This window comes from Brassica oleracea, chromosome C3 (genome assembly GCF_000695525.1).
Source record: "Brassica oleracea var. oleracea cultivar TO1000 chromosome C3, BOL, whole genome shotgun sequence".
In the NCBI taxonomy this organism is placed as follows: Eukaryota; Viridiplantae; Streptophyta; class Magnoliopsida; order Brassicales; family Brassicaceae; genus Brassica; species Brassica oleracea.
In genome coordinates this window covers 1028946-1048248 of record NC_027750.1, presented here as the reverse complement: position 1 = coordinate 1048248, position 19303 = coordinate 1028946, and the positions used below count along the sequence as shown (strand labels likewise).

General features: G+C 39.0%; 4 protein-coding genes across 5 annotated transcripts; 2 read left to right on the top strand and 2 right to left on the bottom strand.

Annotated features, from left to right (window-relative positions):
• The first annotated feature begins 657 nt into the window (after nt 1–657).
• On the top strand, nt 658–2696 carry LOC106331389 (ubiquitin-conjugating enzyme E2 22). The gene is made up of 7 exons (XM_013769730.1): nt 658–795; nt 1206–1303; nt 1399–1543; nt 1627–1704; nt 1784–1896; nt 1990–2093; nt 2190–2696. The coding sequence occupies exons 2-7, from the start codon at nt 1301–1303 to the stop codon at nt 2515–2517; spliced, it is 771 nt and encodes a 256-aa protein (XP_013625184.1). The 5' UTR covers nt 658–795; nt 1206–1300; the 3' UTR covers nt 2518–2696.
• Nucleotides 2697–7854: 5158 nt separating this feature from the next.
• LOC106333460 (probable protein S-acyltransferase 3) lies at nt 7855–9877 on the bottom strand. The gene is made up of 5 exons (XM_013771902.1): nt 9648–9877; nt 9334–9513; nt 8944–9255; nt 8360–8581; nt 7855–8279 (listed from the first exon to the last, which is right to left on the bottom strand). The coding sequence occupies exons 1-5, from the start codon at nt 9777–9779 to the stop codon at nt 7923–7925; spliced, it is 1203 nt and encodes a 400-aa protein (XP_013627356.1). The 5' UTR covers nt 9780–9877; the 3' UTR covers nt 7855–7922.
• A 472-nt stretch (nt 9878–10349) lies between these two features.
• On the bottom strand, nt 10350–13387 carry LOC106331471 (coatomer subunit delta-like). Of its 2 annotated transcripts, none has more exons than XM_013769835.1 (12): nt 13322–13387; nt 13130–13192; nt 12977–13016; nt 12659–12882; nt 12253–12495; nt 11993–12170; nt 11574–11872; nt 11280–11472; nt 11041–11194; nt 10855–10917; nt 10671–10767; nt 10350–10599 (listed from the first exon to the last, which is right to left on the bottom strand). In XM_013769835.1, the coding sequence occupies exons 2-12, from the start codon at nt 13130–13132 to the stop codon at nt 10501–10503; spliced, it is 1593 nt and encodes a 530-aa protein (XP_013625289.1). In that variant the 5' UTR covers nt 13133–13192; nt 13322–13387; the 3' UTR covers nt 10350–10500. The 2 variants fall into 2 exon arrangements, with proteins under 2 accessions (XP_013625289.1, XP_013625290.1); XM_013769836.1 differs by having other exon boundaries at nt 13298–13374.
• Nucleotides 13388–13588: 201 nt separating this feature from the next.
• LOC106328627 (translocase of chloroplast 34, chloroplastic-like) lies at nt 13589–15488 on the top strand. The gene is made up of 7 exons (XM_013767107.1): nt 13589–13658; nt 13968–14099; nt 14182–14289; nt 14365–14489; nt 14570–14903; nt 15007–15168; nt 15286–15488. The coding sequence occupies exons 2-7, from the start codon at nt 13998–14000 to the stop codon at nt 15394–15396; spliced, it is 942 nt and encodes a 313-aa protein (XP_013622561.1). The 5' UTR covers nt 13589–13658; nt 13968–13997; the 3' UTR covers nt 15397–15488.
• Nucleotides 15489–19303: the final 3815 nt, after the last annotated feature.

The window sequence follows — 19303 nt, the reverse complement described above, 5'->3', positions numbered from 1 at the left end:
ATAAGGTTGGTAACTACCATATTAAATTTGCAGTCTTCAAAACACACTTTATTCAAGGTCCTTAACTCAACTAAATAATGTTTATTTAGATATTGCTCATTACCTCAAGATTTAAATCTCTATTTTCTTCCTTTGTTTCTAAGCTTTTGATAGCTTCTACAAAACTAGATTAAGCTTTTGCTTAATTATATGTCTACCTCCTAAAAACTGTATGACAATAATGTCAGAGCTCGTATGTTTGCTTGTTATAACAGAAACCCTTTATAAAAAAATATATTTTTCCTTCTTTTTGGTTTTAGTCTTTTAGACAAAAAGATTTGATCACTGGACCAGATGTTACCAGAGTATGTATATACGATAATTTGTCTTTAATGTACTTAAAATCCTGTATTAAGTGTTGTTTTCCTTATATTTAAAACATCAAAATATGGTTTACATAAATTCAAAGGTTGAGAAATAAATCATATAGTTGAAGAACACCTGACATCAAGTAACGGCTACCTAAATAGTTTGGCGGGTGGGAAGAAGAAGAAGAAGAAGACATACTAACGTCTAACGGTCAGTCCCAGGCTGGCAGAAAATTTACAAAAGTACCCTCCATTTTATTTCTTTTGTAGATACGCTCCTTTAATTTTCTTTTTAATAGTAAAGCCATCTCTCTCTTCTCTCTCGTATAAAAATACAATAATTGAACCTCTCTCTCTTCTCTTCTTCTCTCTCGATTTCAACTACTCGTGGAAGAGAAAGGGATCGCCTTTCCTCACTCTCTGCGTCCTATCTCGATTTCGTGAGAAGGTAATTTGATTTCCGATGAAAATTTCGTCGTCTTTGTTCGACTTGAGAAGATGAACTTGGGATGTGATTATTTGCTCTGTATATGTTCCTTATCTCTCGGATCTCTTCGATTTTCGTATACATCTTACCCCGAATCGAGTTTTTGGTGGAAACCCTTGATTCGATTAAGCTAGATCCCAATTTTTCATTTTTAAGGGTTTTCCTCAATCGATGTCTTTCTTCATTCGTTTTAGAGATCAAAGTTTAAACCTTTTTTTGTTTATCTCGTCGATTTGTTCAATGGCCTGAGCTTCAATAGGTTCTTTGGTGCAGAGATGAATCTATGACTTGATGAAATGTTAATTAACTTAATTTGTTGAGGAAGCTAAGCATTAACCCCTTTTTGTGTATGTGTTGTGGTTTTGCCTCAGGTTGATCGCATTTGAGTCTTGAAGACCTGAAAACGAATTGATCAGTCAGTTAGTTACTTGTAAGGAGGGTCCGTTGTTTGCACTTAGTATTCTCCATGGTAACTCTCACTTTCTGTAGTCTGTATGAAACTTATGAAATGCCTTTGAAGTTTACCTGTTTCTGATCTGTCTTTCTTTTGATGGGTGTTTTCAGGGAAGCAATGAGAATCTACCACCCAATGTTATCAGGCAGCTCGCCAAGGAACTCAAGAGTCTTGACGAATCTCCTCCGGAAGGCATCAAGGTTGTTGTCAATGACGAGGATTTCTCACAAATATGTGCTGACATTGAAGGACCAGGTGCACTATCATATATCCCTTTCAATTCCACTGTGAACGATTACAATGTTGAATGTATTTTAAAAGTAAAATGTTGCTTACAGTTGGGACTCCTTATGAGAATGGGCTTTTCCGTATGAAGTTGGCACTGCCTCATGATTTTCCACATTCCCCGCCTAAAGGTATGCATCTCACTTAAGTTGAAGGACCACTAAAATGTTTAAGTTTTTAATGATCTCTTGGGTCTGCTTGCCATTGTAGGCTACTTCATGACAAAGATATTCCATCCCAATATTGCTTCTAATGGAGAGATCTGCGTTAACACGCTTAAGAAAGATTGGAATCCTAGTCTTGGATTAAGACATGTCCTCTCTGTAAGTCTCCTTTACCACTTATGTTTTCATTGCTTTGATTAAAGGTACTTAAGACTTGAGACTGAGTTGTGTGTTTGTACATGTTGTTAACAGGTTGTGAGGTGCTTACTGATCGAGCCGTTTCCAGAATCTGCATTAAACGAACAGGCTGGGAAGATGCTACTTGAGAACTATGAAGAGTATGCTAGGCATGCTCGGTGAGTCATCATCTACTTTGGCTTTCATATGTTGTTTGGACAAGAAATGAAAATGCCGTTTATGTTGAAATCTACTGGACTTGTTGTTGTATGCAGGCTTTACACGGGTATCCATGCTAAACCAAAACCTAAGTTCAAGACGGGAGCTATCTCAGAGTCGACGACGGCTCTAAACGTTGGCCAGACTAACAACAACGAGACGCCTGGTGCTGCTTCTGCAATACCCTCCTCAGTGGCAGACATCAACAGAGTAACAACAGCAACGAGTGGCCAAGACCAACAAGAAGTGGCTAACAATTCTTTAGCAGCAGCAGGTTCTGCGAGTGTGGTCACTACGACACAGAAAAGGGAAGCCGGTTTGGCCAAGGTGCAGGCAGACAAGAAGAAGGTAGACGCTAGAAAGAAGAGCTTGAGGAGACTGTGATGATGCATGCTACTTCTCAAGAGCCATTGGAGGCTTTTTATGTAATCAGGCATGTCTGGTTATGTTGATTTGTTGGTCTATAAACACTCTTTTGTAATCGGGTTTACAGTAACCGAACCAGGCTTGAGATATTCCTTATATTTTAGTGTGACCAATAAACTGGTTATGTCTTTTAAATTGTACCAAATCTATGGGTTAACTTTCAAGATTTTGGTCAAAGTATCGTCCGTGTACTAAAGCATAAATCACAAGTTACATACAAAATCTAATTTTGCCACATCATTTGAGATGTGTTTACAAATTTTTTTAAAAATTACAACAAGATAATGATTAAAAAAATTTATCAACGGTTTCTTGAAACAAACCACCCCATGATCCTCTTTTGTACACAATATTTTTTCTCATGTTCCTATATTTCTTAATTTGACAGATAAACCACAAACAAACTCAAAACTGGAGCCATATAAAATGTCATGAGCCAATGTGGAAGTTAATTTTCTGTGTAAACGGATCTTAGCAACCCAAATTCTCCAGTTTGGCTATTTTACTACTCTGTACAGTTTTGTTGGCTTATACGAAGTTCCACATTGCTGCATCGGAACATGTTTAGGGCTAAGAAAGAAGGTTTGAGAAAGAGTGGATATGGTAGATCATATTAGACCAGTGAAAATAGGTTTCAGCATAGGAAAAAGAAGAAAGAAACGGGGAGGAAAAAAGAAAGCAACGCAAACATGGTACAATATGAGGAACTGATTTTGATAAAAGGCAAAAGCAATTATACTTAAATTCTACGGTCAATACTTTGATATTCATTGAAAAGATGCAAAATTGCTGCAATGGAAAAGATGATCAAATTCTAAAACAAAATTAAATGGACATACGTTTGATGTTTTAGTAATGTAGTATGTGAGTTTGTCATTTATGCCATACATATTTTACATGTATAATAGCATACACTAAGTAGTAAATATCACCTATTCTCAAACTAAAGAGTTTGATAACTTTTATAACTTAATTATTTTTGGTTGTTTTGTATTGGAATTATCTCTTGATTTGCTTTCGTACAATAATGTCTATTTGTTACATGTTGTTTTTACTGTTTAATCAGATTTGTAAAATTGTTTTGGAATACTGAATGTAATCAGACAAAGAAACCATAGATTGCATGTTAAGATTTATGAGAGAAAAGGAACACTTAAAGAAGAAAAGATAAAGAAGTGAAAAACTTCAAACTAATATTTGTATTCAGCTAGCTAATTAAGATCAATGCATTTTTTTCACAAAAAGTCTTATTTTATTTTTATATGTTTGTGTGTTATTGGTTTGTTTATGTATATTCATCTCCCTTTGATAAATGAAATTTTTGTTATACATGTAATTTTGATTATAAATAACTGAAATTTGGTCTTTTATGAATAAGAATTGTTTCATTGGATACAACAAAAGCACACTCTTTACTATAATTTTTACTAGTTTTAATAAACTTTAGTTAGATATTTTACAATTGTTTAAAAAAAATGTTTATAGCTTTTAAATAAAATGATTTTGATAATAATTTTGAAATCTGAAAGTTCTATTAAAATTAATCACATCAAGAAAATAACAATATGAAATAAAATTAATGGGACGTTCACTTTTATTAAACAAAATCATTGTAAAATGTTAATATAATAGAAAAAAAAGAGAAAATATGTAGGGTGTTAAAATGTAAAAGAATTAGATTGGTTTGTGTGATTGGTAGTTGTTTTTCATATAAATCTATATCTTTAGGTAAATAATTATAATTTTCTTTCCTTTACTACAGTCTTGGGTTGTAACCGGAAGTAACTTGCCCATAGCAGGTTTTGATAGGTATGTTAAAGGCCAAGAGCATCATATGGGTTGGAGGGATCCTGACGTCATAATATCTCTTTTCACGGATATGGTTCTCTGTGAAGATGTGACTGAAGCTCCTATTAAGGTTTTCGCTTGTACCCATGATCAGGTATCTTTACACTGTCTTTTGTATGTGCGGATTACTTTCTTTTGTATGTGTGGATAACTTTCTGCTGTTTGTGTTGTTTAATGAAGCTTGATAAGCAACACCTCGAGGAACTGAAAATGGAATTGACGTGAAGTGCAGTTAATGTTAGCACATTTGTGATTGAGTTATTGGTTAGTAGTAGTATTACTACTTCATACGTCATCATCATTTTCTAGCTTCGTCCAAAACTTGTGCAATTACTTAGGTAACATATATTATGTTTCTCTCCCCTGATTCACAATAAACAGAGGACACACGAGCCTCTCCAAAGTTCTCGTCATCCTCGTTGTGTCCATGAGAATTGCAGCTTTAGTGATAAGACTTATTAACCTTCTCATCTGTTGATGCTCCCTTTTACGTGTCCTCCCTTTTACGTGTCATTGGAACCGTTTGCATATGAGAGTTGGATGAACAAGTTAACATATGATGAAAGCAGCAAACATCCAAAGAAAATCAATGCATGAAACTAGAATCACATGGAAATATATTACAACTTCAGATGCAGAGGATACTACAACTTCAACTTCAGTTCATTTTGATTTGATTGTAAAGCATCACTTAACTAAGGTTATAAATGTCTAAACCCATGCAACTAAAAAAATAAAACTTGGTTTTCTTTTCCCTACGGATTCTCGTGAGTTGCGGCTTCAATTTTCCTCCCTAGGTCCATTCAATCTTTAGAGGGAAAAAGTGTGTGATTGTATGCCTCGTACGATTGCCAATACCTCATTTGCTGCTGCCTTACAATCTTGCTCGACTCTACGACTACCGGTTATACCTAAAGCCTGAAATTAGAAGAAGCCAAAATTAAAAATTTAAAAAAAAATTAAGAGAGATCAATCAAAATACACAGAAAGAAGAATTTTTTTTGTAATATGCATTACATTTTTAACTTGTTCCAACGTACGCCTTAGGCCATTACCCACAACGAGCGATGTGTCAATAATTCTTGTGTGGTACATCTTCAAACCTAATAATCCTTTCGTTTCAATTTATTTGTCGATTTAGGTTTATGCATAGTTTAAGAAAACACTTAATTTTGTATATTTTCCAAATAAAAACATCATTACCTATACATCTAATCATATTTCAACCAATAGAAAAATAAACATGAGAATCTTGTCAATAAATTTAGCATTAAAATCAGAAAACGACACTTATTTAGAAACAAAAATTTTGATCTACAACGACAATTAAAATGAAACGGAAGGAATAGAAATCAATGATTTTAACTAATTAAGAAAAAAAAAAGAGAATGGGAATCATCAATTGAACAATTTTTTTTTGTAAAGTACATTCTAGATGCTTGTTCAAATGGTGACCTACCAAAACATGATGTAGAGAAATTATTTTCCGCAATGTTATCTGTAAACACAAGAGAGAGAAAAAAAAAGAAAATCACAGTTCAATAAGTTCATGTAAACATACACTCAAATAAAACAGTCGTGTACCTGCGCATATGCCATATGTAGAGTTACATGTTCTTCAACATCTGCCGCAGTGAGTCCGGTAGCTTCGGTATTGTAGTCAGCAACTGGTTGATCCATGGCCAGAAATGTCTCAACAAGTACTACCTTATTAATCAGAAGAGTTGAAAATGATGAATAGTGAATACACATTTACAAGAATGCACAGGTTTTGGACGAAGCTAGGAAATGATGATGATGTATGAAGTAGTAGTACTACTACTAACCAATAACTAAAAGACCAATTTATCATTCTGCGACTAGCTAGCATTAGGAAAATGTAACACCATTTGCAATCAGGTGTTCAACGGTTATATATCTCTTACAATCTGGCAGCAGTTACACATGGAACTTCATCAATGTGGGCAATATCAGCCTCATTTTGAGCAATTTTATCTGGCTTCTGCATCAGGGATGATTCTTCAATCACAAAGGTGCTAACATTAACTGCACTTTCCGTCAATTCCATTTTCAGTTCCTCGTGGTGTTGCTTATCAAGCTTCATTAAACAACACAGACAACAAAAAGTTATCCACACATACAAAAGAAAATTAACATGCTCGAGTTACTACTACTCACATATATCTAGGTAGAAGTAAAAATAAACTTCTTCTTGGCTCTGGCAGTTTCAGCCGAAGGCAACAGATGAACAACGTTTCTGAAGCCTTTTAATGGTTTCCGCATGATCAGGAACATCACCTTCTGCATCATTATCCACAAACAGTGACGGTCGACTTCTGCTTGTACACAAAGCAGAAATCTTAAACATCTGATTTTTTTTAACAAAAACGGTTGCATTATCAAACCAGAGACATATCTCATTAAAACAAATTTAGAAATCTTAAATTTCTTTGATAAGAATACCATTATCAAACCAGAGACATATCTCACTGAAACAAAATCTTTGATAAGAATACAACTATCAAACCAGAGACAAATCTTATTGTTAATTGGTCTCTAAATCTCGAAATAGAAATTTGGTTATGATTGAACAATAGTCCTACTCCACTAAGCACTTAAACTGTCAGATCTCTGTTAATAAAACAAAACCTTTACAAGCAAACTAGTGGGTCTTTGACCACCTCAGACATGTCAGAGATTCAAACAAACGAGTATGTTTTGTCCCTACCGGTTAAGTTTTGCTTTTCCAAACCATAGATTCAGTGACTCAGAAGGAATAAGTCAAACAAAGATGAAGATGGCTAATGTAGAACTTTTTTTATGAACAAGTAAGACTCTGGCAGCCCACCAGGAAACAACATTCCTTAGTTAAAATGTTTTGAGTAGCAGTTGTCACGAACATACAAATCTTTCAACTTTGACAGCAGCATTCTAGCAAACAGTCAGCCAGGAAAAGAAAGCAGGATGGGTTGAGGTAGAGTTCACTACAAACAAATATCAAAACTACTTAAAAGGTTCCTCAAGTACTAATTAATTCTACTGTATAAATGCAGCCCTGTTTTAATAGAAGTGTAACAAATATTAGGTGGTCAATTATAATGTAGCCCTGAACCACAACTCGACATGTAAACCGGTTTTGATCTTTAATCGGATTCTAAATTTGGTAGTTAATTTGGTTACTGAGACACAAGAGTGAAGGCTCTAGCGCCTATTTGTTACAGAGGTTCATTGCTAATAAACAGTAGCAGGAAAGACCAATTTAATTAAATTAATATAATAGAAAAGTTAGACAACAACATATCTTTTAGACAATTTTTGCCAATCCAACCGAATGTTTAATATTTTGGTGTTCTAAGTCTACAGTTTTGATTCTTATACATGACAATGACACATACATCAAACCTCCAGTCGTTTGTAATTTTTGTTACACAAGTTTCATCAGAATGTTCTTGACAATATAGACAAAAATGATACAACATCAGGAGGTCTCTTCATTGCAATTACTTGCAGCAAGTCTAGTTGAGATGAGAAGAAAGATCAAGAGAAACATCATCTCTAGTAGCCAGAGATTTGTCATAGTCATCACTAAGGTCAATATTATCTAAGTTTCTTGCGCGCATAGGAAGCTTCTTTGGACTATCCCGATTAGTGAGCTTGCCTCCCATTTCTGAATCATATCTGACTGATGAACTATACTCTGATTGATACTCAGATGCTATTGTCACGTCATCTTCTTCTGGTACCATTGCTCTGAGATCTAGTTGAGAAGGCGGTATCTTGGCGAAGAACACTTCTTTAACGTTCTTTAGTAACCCTCTCTTGTAAGGATTTTCTTTCTTGTCATAACGGTACCGGAAATTCTCATAAGTTGTCTGCAAAAAAAAGTAGATACAACACAAGAAAGATGTCAAAGGTAAGTAAGATAACAAGATATTTAAAGTATGTTCCCTACCTGATTTGTTGACATTAGATAGAAGTGGAAAATGGTTAGGCCACCAACGAACCAGACAGCAACGAATGTATAGACTATAAGAATGACAGAGACTATATCATGAGACATTGTCCTCCATAGTTTCCCAGGCTGTCTGATTAGATTGATCCAAGAGAACACAAAGACATATAGGCATAACAATGTTGAAGTTGAGATGAAGCATATGAAGAAAGGGTAGTTTCTCTGCAAAAGTTTCACACAAGATAAATGTTTTAGAAAAAAAAAATTGTTTCACATGTTTTTTTTTCTTAATTTTTTTTTTAAAGTTTAAAAAAATTAATTGAATTTATTAAATTGTTATTGGTTGAAATTTATTAAAATTGATAGTTGTAAAAAATAATGCATTTATGATTAGATGTTTCAAAAAAAATTGTTTCACAAGATTTTTATGTTTCCTATGCAGATATTAAAAATTTATAAGAAAATTTATTGAGTTTATTAAATTGCTACTGGATGAAAGTTATTGGAAATTGATAATTGTAAAATATAATGTATTTATAATAAGAATATAACTTGTGAAAACAATAGAAGTGTAGGGAACTTACACGGGCAATGCATTGTCCGACCCATGGACAATGATGATCAAAGCGTTGGACACAGTTGTTACATATGGAGCAGTGGGATGCGCGTGGTGGACGGTATAGCAAGCAAGTATCACAGAACTTGACTTTGATAGTGTAGCCATTAACGAAAACGTCTTTCGTTTTAGGAACCTTGAGATGAGGAGTTTTGTTGTTGACCCATTCCATAGATTGTGTCAATGAACTCTCTGAGCCATCTTCAAGATTCATTGATGTTTTGTTCCTGGGGATGATTCCTGGATCCCTAGCTGATGTCAACAATAGAAACATAAAGTCCTACAGAAAAGGATGCAAAGATAATCAGCATTAAGGAAGGAAGATGATTGAACAAGTTGAAGAGAAAGGAGGTTAAACCAAGAGGGTGAGGATAAATCCTGAAGTCAGAACGGTGTAATTGAAGGAAGGGTCGCCTCTTCGGATCCAGAAGAGCATCCTTATGCAGAATGTAAGGGCAGGAGCTCCAATCAAGAACGAGGTTAGGAACAGAGATGATACATCAGGACCGAAGATTAGCCTTCCACCACAGAAAAATCTCTGATGCAACAAAAGCAAAAATCAAATATCATTATTCATATAATCTTTGCATTATGAATCCAACATATTTAACAGGTTGGAGGTAAAATAAGAGCATTTGAATAAAAGGGAAGAAAGAATATGTAAATTATTACGTTGTTACCCTTCCAGGCTTTGTACAATCTGATCTCAGGAATGCGTTTTGAAGTTGAAGCCGTCATGAGATCACCAGAGGGAAGACAATGAACCTGACTACTCTTCTTCTTGCTCATTATCTCCCTCTGCATTTTCTGTTTACCCCTTGTCTCACAAACCCACACATGAAGCCTATTTTCAAAAAGAAAATTTTTCTACGAGATTCTAAAATTTGAACTGCGTTTTCATAAATTTTCTATTTTTTATTTGGTATCAACCAAATTAAAGGGAAAAAATCATGGGTTTTGGGGATTTCTCTATCTTGTTATTTAATTATCTCTCTTTTTTTTCTTGTTCTTTCCTTAATAATCCTTTGCAAACCAATCCTCTGCAGTTTTTGTCTGTCTCTCTCTCTAACAAGTTTTGTAGTCCTCTAATAGTTTCCAAGATAATCGGTAATTTTTCAAGTGAAAATAAATTTAGGATGAAACAATAATAGAAAAAAAAAGAGGAAGTGCTGGAACGATAAAACTTTGTTTTGATGGCTGTCTAGAAGCAAAAGCTCATCAAATGAGAACACTGACAGATTCTTTTTTCTTCTGAATACTCGTAAAATTACTATTATTATAAACAACAATCATGAAACTTGGGTGACAACAAACTGCGAGGAGTTATTATGGTTTTACTTGAGAACTAAAAGTAGAATAGCGAAATCTATAATATAGAAAAGTAGTTAAAGCTCTTGACAAATCAAGCAAGTCGAGAAAGAAACCATAACAATAATGTATATTTGTATAGTATTGTCTTCTTAGAATAAAGTCGATAAAGAAACTAGTTTAGAAGCAGTAAACAAAAAGAAATGACAGAGCCGTCTCATACGACTTGGTAATCCTGTGCAATCAGCTGCGTCCTCTGCACAAACTTTGGAGTCGCACCACCACTACCGCCTCTCAGAGGAATCATCCCCGTCACCTGCATCACCGTTATGATTAACACACTTCTCAGATGGAATTTGGATTTTTTTTTTTGTTTAAGTCTCATACCTTTAAGCCACTGTATGTACTGGTGGCTGCAAACTGAACAGATATGGGGAAGAACACCGATGAATCAACTGGTGGCACAACAAACTCCATCGACCCACTGCACATGTTTTTTTCATGCATCATTCGTATATCTAGATAAATAAAAGATCTACTAATATAACAGATGTTTTAATCATGTATTTACCTGCGGTTGGAGTTGTCGATAAGAAGCAAAGACCATTCCAGAACAGAGTTTCTTGAGTCGTACCTGATATTATACAACAAATGTTTGGTTGGTTAGGTTCTTACGATTTGGATAAAACAATTATGAGTTTCATCTCAAAACCAGAATGACCAGAGAGAAACATTAAAGTATGATTAATTCTCAAACCTCCAGTCTCCATCACATTGTTTAACGATTGGTGCATCTCTCAGAGCAGGAAGAGGTACGGAGATGGTCACATTAGTTAGATCAAACATGGACGAGGCTTCATACTCTATGCTCACATATGTCTCGCTTCCAGAGACTGAAGGCCAGCAGTTGACTGCACCAGAACAAACGTTTTCCATGATAATTGGGTCAAACATTTAAAATGTAAACCTGCGAAAGCTAATTTCCAAAAGCCTTACTTGTTAGTGGCACCATCGACTCGTCTGCTCTTTGCATTCTCCACCTCAGAAGACCAACACCACCTCCACCTTGACCAGTGGGAAATGGCTGATCAGGTCTCTTCAGCCCAAGAATACTCTCGCTATTAAAGAGTTCTCTGTTGATGTTGGGATGCGTATTGAAACGAATTTCAGGGTTTCCACCAGTTTCAATCTGGAAACAAAGTAAAAGATAGAAAGTCTCATAACAAAAAAACTCGAGAATAATGTAGACTCTTTGGAAATAGTTTCATAAATAAATGGAAGTTGGATTACCTGAACTTGGACAAACCCATCTTCTTGGTTAAGAATTTGAAGCGAGAGGGTTCCCTGCACATCAAAGCTACTGATTCCACCATCGCGTCTCAATGTGACACTAAGCTTCTCCTCGACTGTTAATGTGAAAGGATCAGTGGGAAGTGGGACAGCTGCTCTAGTTTGGCCAGTAGGCTTAACATCTTCAATGACATCTTCACCTTCAGCTTTAAGGGACTCCATTAACTGGTTCTTTCCTGACTTGCCAAGTTTCATACCAGAACTCTTAGGAGGAGCAGTGACAGAAGACCTTGATCGATCTGTGAGATTAAGAACGGTTAAAAACATGATTGTTTGAAATATATCAGGAAATAGAGGCGCTGAACAAGCCACAGATGAAACTCAGGATTAAAAGGTCAGCAGTGAAGCACCACACTAACCTTTCGCCTTGGCATTGAGCGGATCAAAATCTGAAATCATGCCAAACCCAGCACCACTACTATAACCACCGCCACCACCTTGAGATATGTTCAAGCCATTGAAACTACTGTCAAGTCTTCCAGATCCCATTGAACCCATAGACGAAAACCCTCCTTTGTCACCTCTAGTCTTTTCAACCTGGGAATTCCATATGAAAAATTAATAAAGAGTTACAAAAATATAACACAAGAAACAGGGTGCTCTCCTGTCATGTATGTACCTTGCTTTTGTCAATCTCGTTAGCCTTACGCTTCATCACGTCTTTAGTGTCATTGATCTTGCTCTGCATTACCAGTTTATGCAACTTCTCCTCGTGACTTTCCATTTCACAGTACTGCTTCACCTGGGCAACCGTCACATCTTCCTTGTGCCCAAGAGATATGACTTCATCGAACGCATGTACCAGGTCGAAGTTAGCCCTGCCAATCCCTTCTTCATCCAAAGACACGCAATACTCAGGTACCTATAAACAGTCAAATAATCAAAAGGCATGCCCACACCTGAGTGAAGATAAGGTGCTAGCGGAAGGAGGCACAGTCAGTTACACAATCACTCAGTACTAATACACATGCAGACTATTCGAATAAAGTAGCTGAATGAAAAATAATTGAAAAAAGAAAGCATACAAGTTTGGAGAGAAGCCTGAGGGTGTCGAGATCTTGAAGAATGTTACTCTGCTTAGTAGTAACAAGAAGCAAGAAGAGAGCTTCAATAGGCTGATACACATATCGCACAGTCTCTGTCTCAAAATAGGTATGCTGCTTCTCCAAGCCAACCAGTTTAGGAAAAGCTGCAAGCAGACCTTCAATTACAATACGTGACATGTCCACGTATTGTCTGGAAACAAGCACTGTAAAAAAAAAAAAAAAAGAACAACGTAAAAATAGTAAAAAAAAAAAATTGTTAATTGTAGAATGACAATTTGTAATACAAGAATAATTCACCTTTTCCAGATTTGGTGACAATGGAGGCATTAGTCACAACCTAGATAAACCAAAAGGTTACAAACTTTAGCATAGTGCTAATAATCACACTAGAAAACTCAAAAAAAAAAACAAAAAGTATATTCACAAATCATGAAATAGAACTCTCTATACCATTTTTTATTTGATTTTCAGGCTTCAACAATCCCAAGCAGCTATAAGAACGGTAGTGTGAATCTGGATTACAACCACGAGATCAATCAGAGCAAACGAGATTTGATATTCAGAATCATAAATCGCGTTATCTAAGAGTATCAGAGGCACATTATCGAGAAACGTAACTGTAGCGAGAGAAGAAGACGTTACCACCAGAGACTGATCAAACGCGATGAGTCGCCAATTCGCAGGAGCTCGCTAAGTAATTAAAAAAAAAAAAGATGATAGTAGCTAGTTTCGATTAAATAATATATATAGTGTGTTAAGAACTGTTGTGGGCCGATTCAGTTTCTTATTGGGCTTTAAGCCCATTTATACTCTTTTATTTTTTCACAGCTGGTTTAATCTGCTTGGCCGATTCGGTTTAGTCCGGTTTACATAGATTGTCGCTATTAATCAACCTTTGAAAAGTCAATTTCATTCCTAGGGTTTTAATTCGATACGAGGTCAGCGAATATCCGGCGACTGATAACTCGAGCTCCGACAGGTTGCTATCTCTTGTCTCTTTTTCACTTACAAGTATGCTCGTTTGATCTTTTGACCCAGTTCAGGAATTTGAATCCTGATTATTTTAGTGAAACCTAATCAGTGCTATGATCAGCGATGCTTTCTGAAGCACTGAGATTGTTATAGTCTCTAGAAGAGAACTGGGTTCAAGGGTTTGTGTTGTTTAGTAATAAAGTTATCTACTTTATTGTTTCCACTTGATATAGAAAGTCCTAAGCTTGTTCTGCTCTTTTGTGCCCCTGATCATTTAAGATTCTAGCAAATGATTAAGTCTTCTCTTTGCTTTCAGCAAAGGACAAGGAAGGAGTTGTTTGTGTCCATGGCAGCTTTGCTAATGTCTCGTGAATGGATCGGTATTCAGCAATTCCCATCAGCTACTCAATCTAAGCTGCTTGAGATCCTTGAGAAGTTCAGAGAAGAGGTTCCTTTCTTTATTTCTAGCTTCATACGCTTCCTACTTGTGTAATGATGTGTTTAACGTGGAAGAGAACAACATAATGTAGGATGTGAGCTCGCTAACAGTACTTGTAATGGGGAAAGGCGGCGTTGGGAAGTCGTCAACTGTTAATTCAGTTATAGGCGAGAGAGCTGCTGCAGTCAGTACTTTCCAGGTACCATGTTTAATCCTCTTCTCATCGCTTTCTTCATCACTGTTAGTTAAAAGTGTTGGTTTTTCTTATTTATAGTCTGAAGGACTGAGACCGACCTTGGTCTCTCGCTCACGGTCAGGTTTTACATTAAACATCATCGACACTCCTGGTCTTATTGAAGGAGGATACGTTAATGATCAAGCCGTCAACCTTATCAAAGGGTATGTATGTATGTATGTTGTTGACTCACTCCTCCTAATTTTATTAATCATCATTAGTAATTTTGATTGTTCTTGAATAGGTTTCTCTTGAACAAGACTATAGATGTGCTACTATACGTGGACCGTTTGGATGTATACCGGGTCGATGACTTGGACAGGCAGGTGGTGACGGCTATAACCGATGCATTTGGTAAAGAGATATGGAAGAAGTCTGCTCTTGTCCTCAGTCATGCTCAGTTCTCTCCACCGGACGGATTAAACTATGATCTCTTTGTCTCCAGAAGATCTGATGCTCTTCTGAAACTGATCCGTGGTGCCGCTCAGCTGAAGAAACAGGATATGCAGGGTTCGTTGATTCCTGTCATACTTGTTGAGAACAGTGGAAGGTGTCATAAGAATGAAAGCGACGAAAAGGTGAGTTTGATTGGTTTCTTTCTTCCATTTTTATCTATTTTCTTGCATCTTTTTAGTTGGTCCAATCTAATCTTGTGATTTGTTTCTTCCAAACCTGTGACAGATTCTTCCAGACGGAACTAGTTGGATTCCAAATCTGTTCAAGACAATTACAGAGATCTCCTTTAATTGCAACAAGTCGATTCACGTTGACAAGAAACTTGTGGAAGGGCCAAACCCAAACGATAGAGGAAAACGACTGATTCCATTAATCTTTGCATTCCAAGTAAGCCTCTAGTTTGCTCAGAATAAACTGTCTAATGGAGATAGTTATGTGAATGTAAGAAGCGGGAATCTTGCATACTGTTTCATGATTCATGTTTTGATGGTTTTGAATTTGCAGTACCTGTTAGTGATGAAGCCACTGGTTAGATTTATCAAGTCTGATGTATCTAGAGAGAGTAAACCGGCGTGGGAGATGCGAGGCTCCGGTTCAGCAAGCCGAAGGTCTTAAAACTCCGGTTTTGGTTTTGTCTGTCTTTTGAGAAGTTTCTGTAACGACACCGAAGCTTTTATATCTTTGAGTAATTTTGTACTTTTTTGGTATCTACCGGTTTGGTGTGATTAGATGATTTTGGCAAGTGTTATTTTGATACGTACGAGGCTCGCAGGCCTCCTATCCTTTACCAATATCACAGAAAGAATAAGAAGAGTGCGGCTCCAACTTGATGGGGAAGCGGCGGTTTTTAGAAGGTGAGGTTGCACTTATCTAGAAGGAGAATTTTTGAATAACCACTTGGGGGAACATCACACGTACCGGAGGGGACATCACACGTACGAGCCTAACAAAATGAGAGTGACGTGTTATCCTTTACGCTTATCTTATTTATATGACTATGTAAAAGAGAAATGGCATCGAGTGTTTGAGTCGATCATAGTGTAGGAGCTGAGAAATCTCCCGTGAAACTTTCTCTGGGTTGTAGACACTTGATCGATTGATTCAATAATACACTTGTTTCTCTAGATCATCGTTTTTACTTCTTCACGTAACAAACTTGGTATCAGAGCACGGTTGTTACCTGAGATCAAGCATGGCGCCAGTTAAGAAGAACGATGAGAAGATCTCTGAGCTCGCAGATCGCGTGGATGAGAGGATCGACGCGATCGAGAAGGAGGTAGGGAAGATCTCGTCGCTGGAGAGGTGTATGGAGAGCATGATGACGGAGATGAAGTTGATGACCGGTGAGTTTGGGAAGATCCGTCTTGGATTGACTGAACAAACCAAGGAGATGGATCGGCGGGAAGAAGGGCCGCTCTCCTCTGGTTTGGTCTCTCATCCAGCGGGTGTTTTCAACGCGCCGGTCTATCAAGGGGAAGGATCCGGGAAAAGTATCGAGGGAGGACCGAGGCACCAGGGGGAGGCAAGGTACGTGGGTGAGTCGAGGTTGGAGGGTGACTCGTTCACAGTACAGCCACCACCGTGGAGGGCCTTGGAAGATCGAAACTTTTCGTTGTCTCGGCGGATGGAGATACCGTTGTTCGACGGCACGGAAGCGGAGGGGTGGATACTGAGGATCGATCAATACTTTGAGATCGGAGACTTTACGGAGGCAGACAAGATGAGGGCGGTGCGACTGTGTTTCACCGGCGAAGCCTTATCTTGGTACCGTTGGGAGCGAAATCGAAACCCATTCGAGTGTTGGGAGCAAATGAAGGATAGGGTGCTTCAGCAGTTCTCAACCGTGCGAGACACGAGCGCAGGAGAGAGATTGCTTAGCCTAAGACAAACGAGCTCCGTGAAGAAGTTTCGGAAGGAGTTCATCGCTCTCGCATCCAACGCCCCAGAGATTCCCGATTCGGTGCTGGTGATAGCCTTTCAGAACGGTCTGCAACCTAAGATTCGAGCGGGGGTGAAACTGATGGAGCCGCGGGGGTTGGAGAAGATAATGAACGTGGCGGAGCTGGTCGATGAGTGGTCCGGAGAAGGAGACTCGTCGGAGAAGGGAGAAGGGAACGATAGCAAAACGGGCCGGGCTAGTAACGGACGATTTCAGGCCCAAGGAGCTCGTGGGAGCGTTCAAGGAGGTATGGGCCAGGGGAGTGGACAGAATAGGCCCAAAACCAACACACCCACGACAACAACCAACAACGGAGGTCAGAAGCCACATAACAGGCTCAAGCCGCCGTTCCGACACCTGACACCGGAGGAAGTCGCGAAGTGGAAGGCAGAAGGCCTCTGTTTCCGCTGCGATGAGAAATACCGGTACAATCACAGATGTGCGCGACCGGAGCTGTTGGTACTTATGTTGCTAGAGGATGGAACGGAGATTGATGTCTCTGACTGTTCCGTCGAGTTGGCAGAAACGGCGGTGGAAGAGGAAGGGGAGATTGCAGAGATTTCGATTAGCTCAATGATGGGGATTTCATCGTCGAAAACCATCAAGCTAGAGGGAACAATACAAGGCGAGAAGGTGGTGGTTCTGATTGACAGTGGCGCAACCCACAATTTTGTGTCAACAGAGGTCGTGAAGAGATTGAACCTGACCATCGATAGTGCTAAGGCGTACAACGTACTTACGGCGGGAGGTATTACGATAAGAGGAGCAGGGACGTGTCCTGACGTGAGGTTGGAGTTACAAGGCTGTTCAATCACCTCAAGCTTTCTGCCAATCGAATTGGGGAGCGCTGATGTGATCTTAGGGATCCAATGGTCGGAGACATTGGGCGATACGAAGGTCAACTGGAAGTTGCAGGTGCTTAAATTCAAGATTGGGAACAACAAGTATAGACTGGTGGGAGATCCAAGTCTCTGTTGTTCACCAATATCAGCAAAAGCCATGAGGAAAACAATGGAGCAGGAAGGAGAAGTAGTGCTGGTGGAGTACTATGGGTTGCAAGTTGAGCAACCAGTGGTGAAAGGACCACTCGCACCACAACTTACCTCGTTACTCGAGGCTTATGCTCCGGTCTTTGAGGAGCCCAAGGAGTTACCACCCTCTCGAGGGAAGGAGCATGCCATCGTGCTCAAGCCTGACGCAGAACCAGTGAGCGTGCGTCCTTTTCGATACCCGCAGGTGCAGAAGGAGGAGATCGAGAAACAGGTCACTGCGATGCTGGCTGCGGGCATTATACAGGAGAGTAGCAGCCCCTTTTCCAGTCCAGTCCTGTTGGTTAGAAAGAAAGATGGAAGCTGGAGATTCTGCGTCGACTACCGCGCCTTGAACAAAGTCACAGTGGCTGATTGTTACCCAATTCCGATGATTGACCAGCTGCTTGACGAGTTGCAGGGAGCGGTGGTTTTTTCGAAATTGGATTTGAAGGCGGGGTATCACCAGATTCTAGTAAAGGCCGGCGACGTACCAAAGACAACGTTTCGCACGCATGATGGTCATTACGAGTTCTTGGTAATGCCCTTCGGACTCTCTAATGCACCAGCAACATTCCAGTCTCTCATGAATGATGTTTTTCGGGGCTATTTGCGCAAGTTCGTCCTCGTCTTCTTTGACGACATCCTCGTCTACAGCAAGACGTTAGAGGAGCACACTGAGCACGTCAGGCTGGTGTTGGAGGTATTGCAACAACACAAGTTGTACGCTAACAAGAAAAAATGCGAGTTTGGCAGCTCTTCCGTGGAGTATCTGGGTCACATCATCTCAGCGGAGGGAGTAGCTGCAGATGAGGGCAAGATACAGGACATGAAAGATTGGAAGGAACCACGAAATGTAAAAGATTTGCGGGGATTTTTGGGGTTGACGGGCTACTACCGCAAGTTTGTGCTTGGGTATGGAGATATAGCTCGACCTCTGACAGTATTGCTTAAGAAGGATCAATTCGCTTGGGGAACAGTAGCAGCAAAAGCCTTTCAACATCTAAAGCACGCGATGTCGACAGTACCGGTGCTAGCGCTACCTGACTTCAATGAGTTGTTTGTGGTGGAATCAGATGCGTCGGGCTTCGGTCTTGGCGCGGTACTGATGCAGAAGCAGAGACCTCTGGCTTACTTCAGCCAGGCTCTCACCGACAGGCAGCGGATGAAGTCAGTCTACGAAAGGGAACTAATGGCCATCGTCTTTGCTATCCAAAAATGGCGGCACTACTTGTTAGGGCGCAGGTTCCTGGTCCGTACCGATCAAAAAAGCTTGAAGTTTCTGCTGGAGCAGCGAGAAATTAATGTGGAGTACCAGCGATGGCTCACTAAGCTATTGGGATTCGATTTCGAGATCCAGTACAAGCCAGGCTTAGAGAATAAGGCGGCCGACGCACTATCCAGAAAAGTGTTTGGACCAGAGGTTCTGGCTCTGTCAGTACCTATTGCCCTACAGATGGAGGATATTAGCAGAGCAGTTGAAGTTGACCCGGAGATGGGACAGATTGTCCGAGACTTGAAGAAGGACAGCAAGGCGCACCCTGACTTCACACTG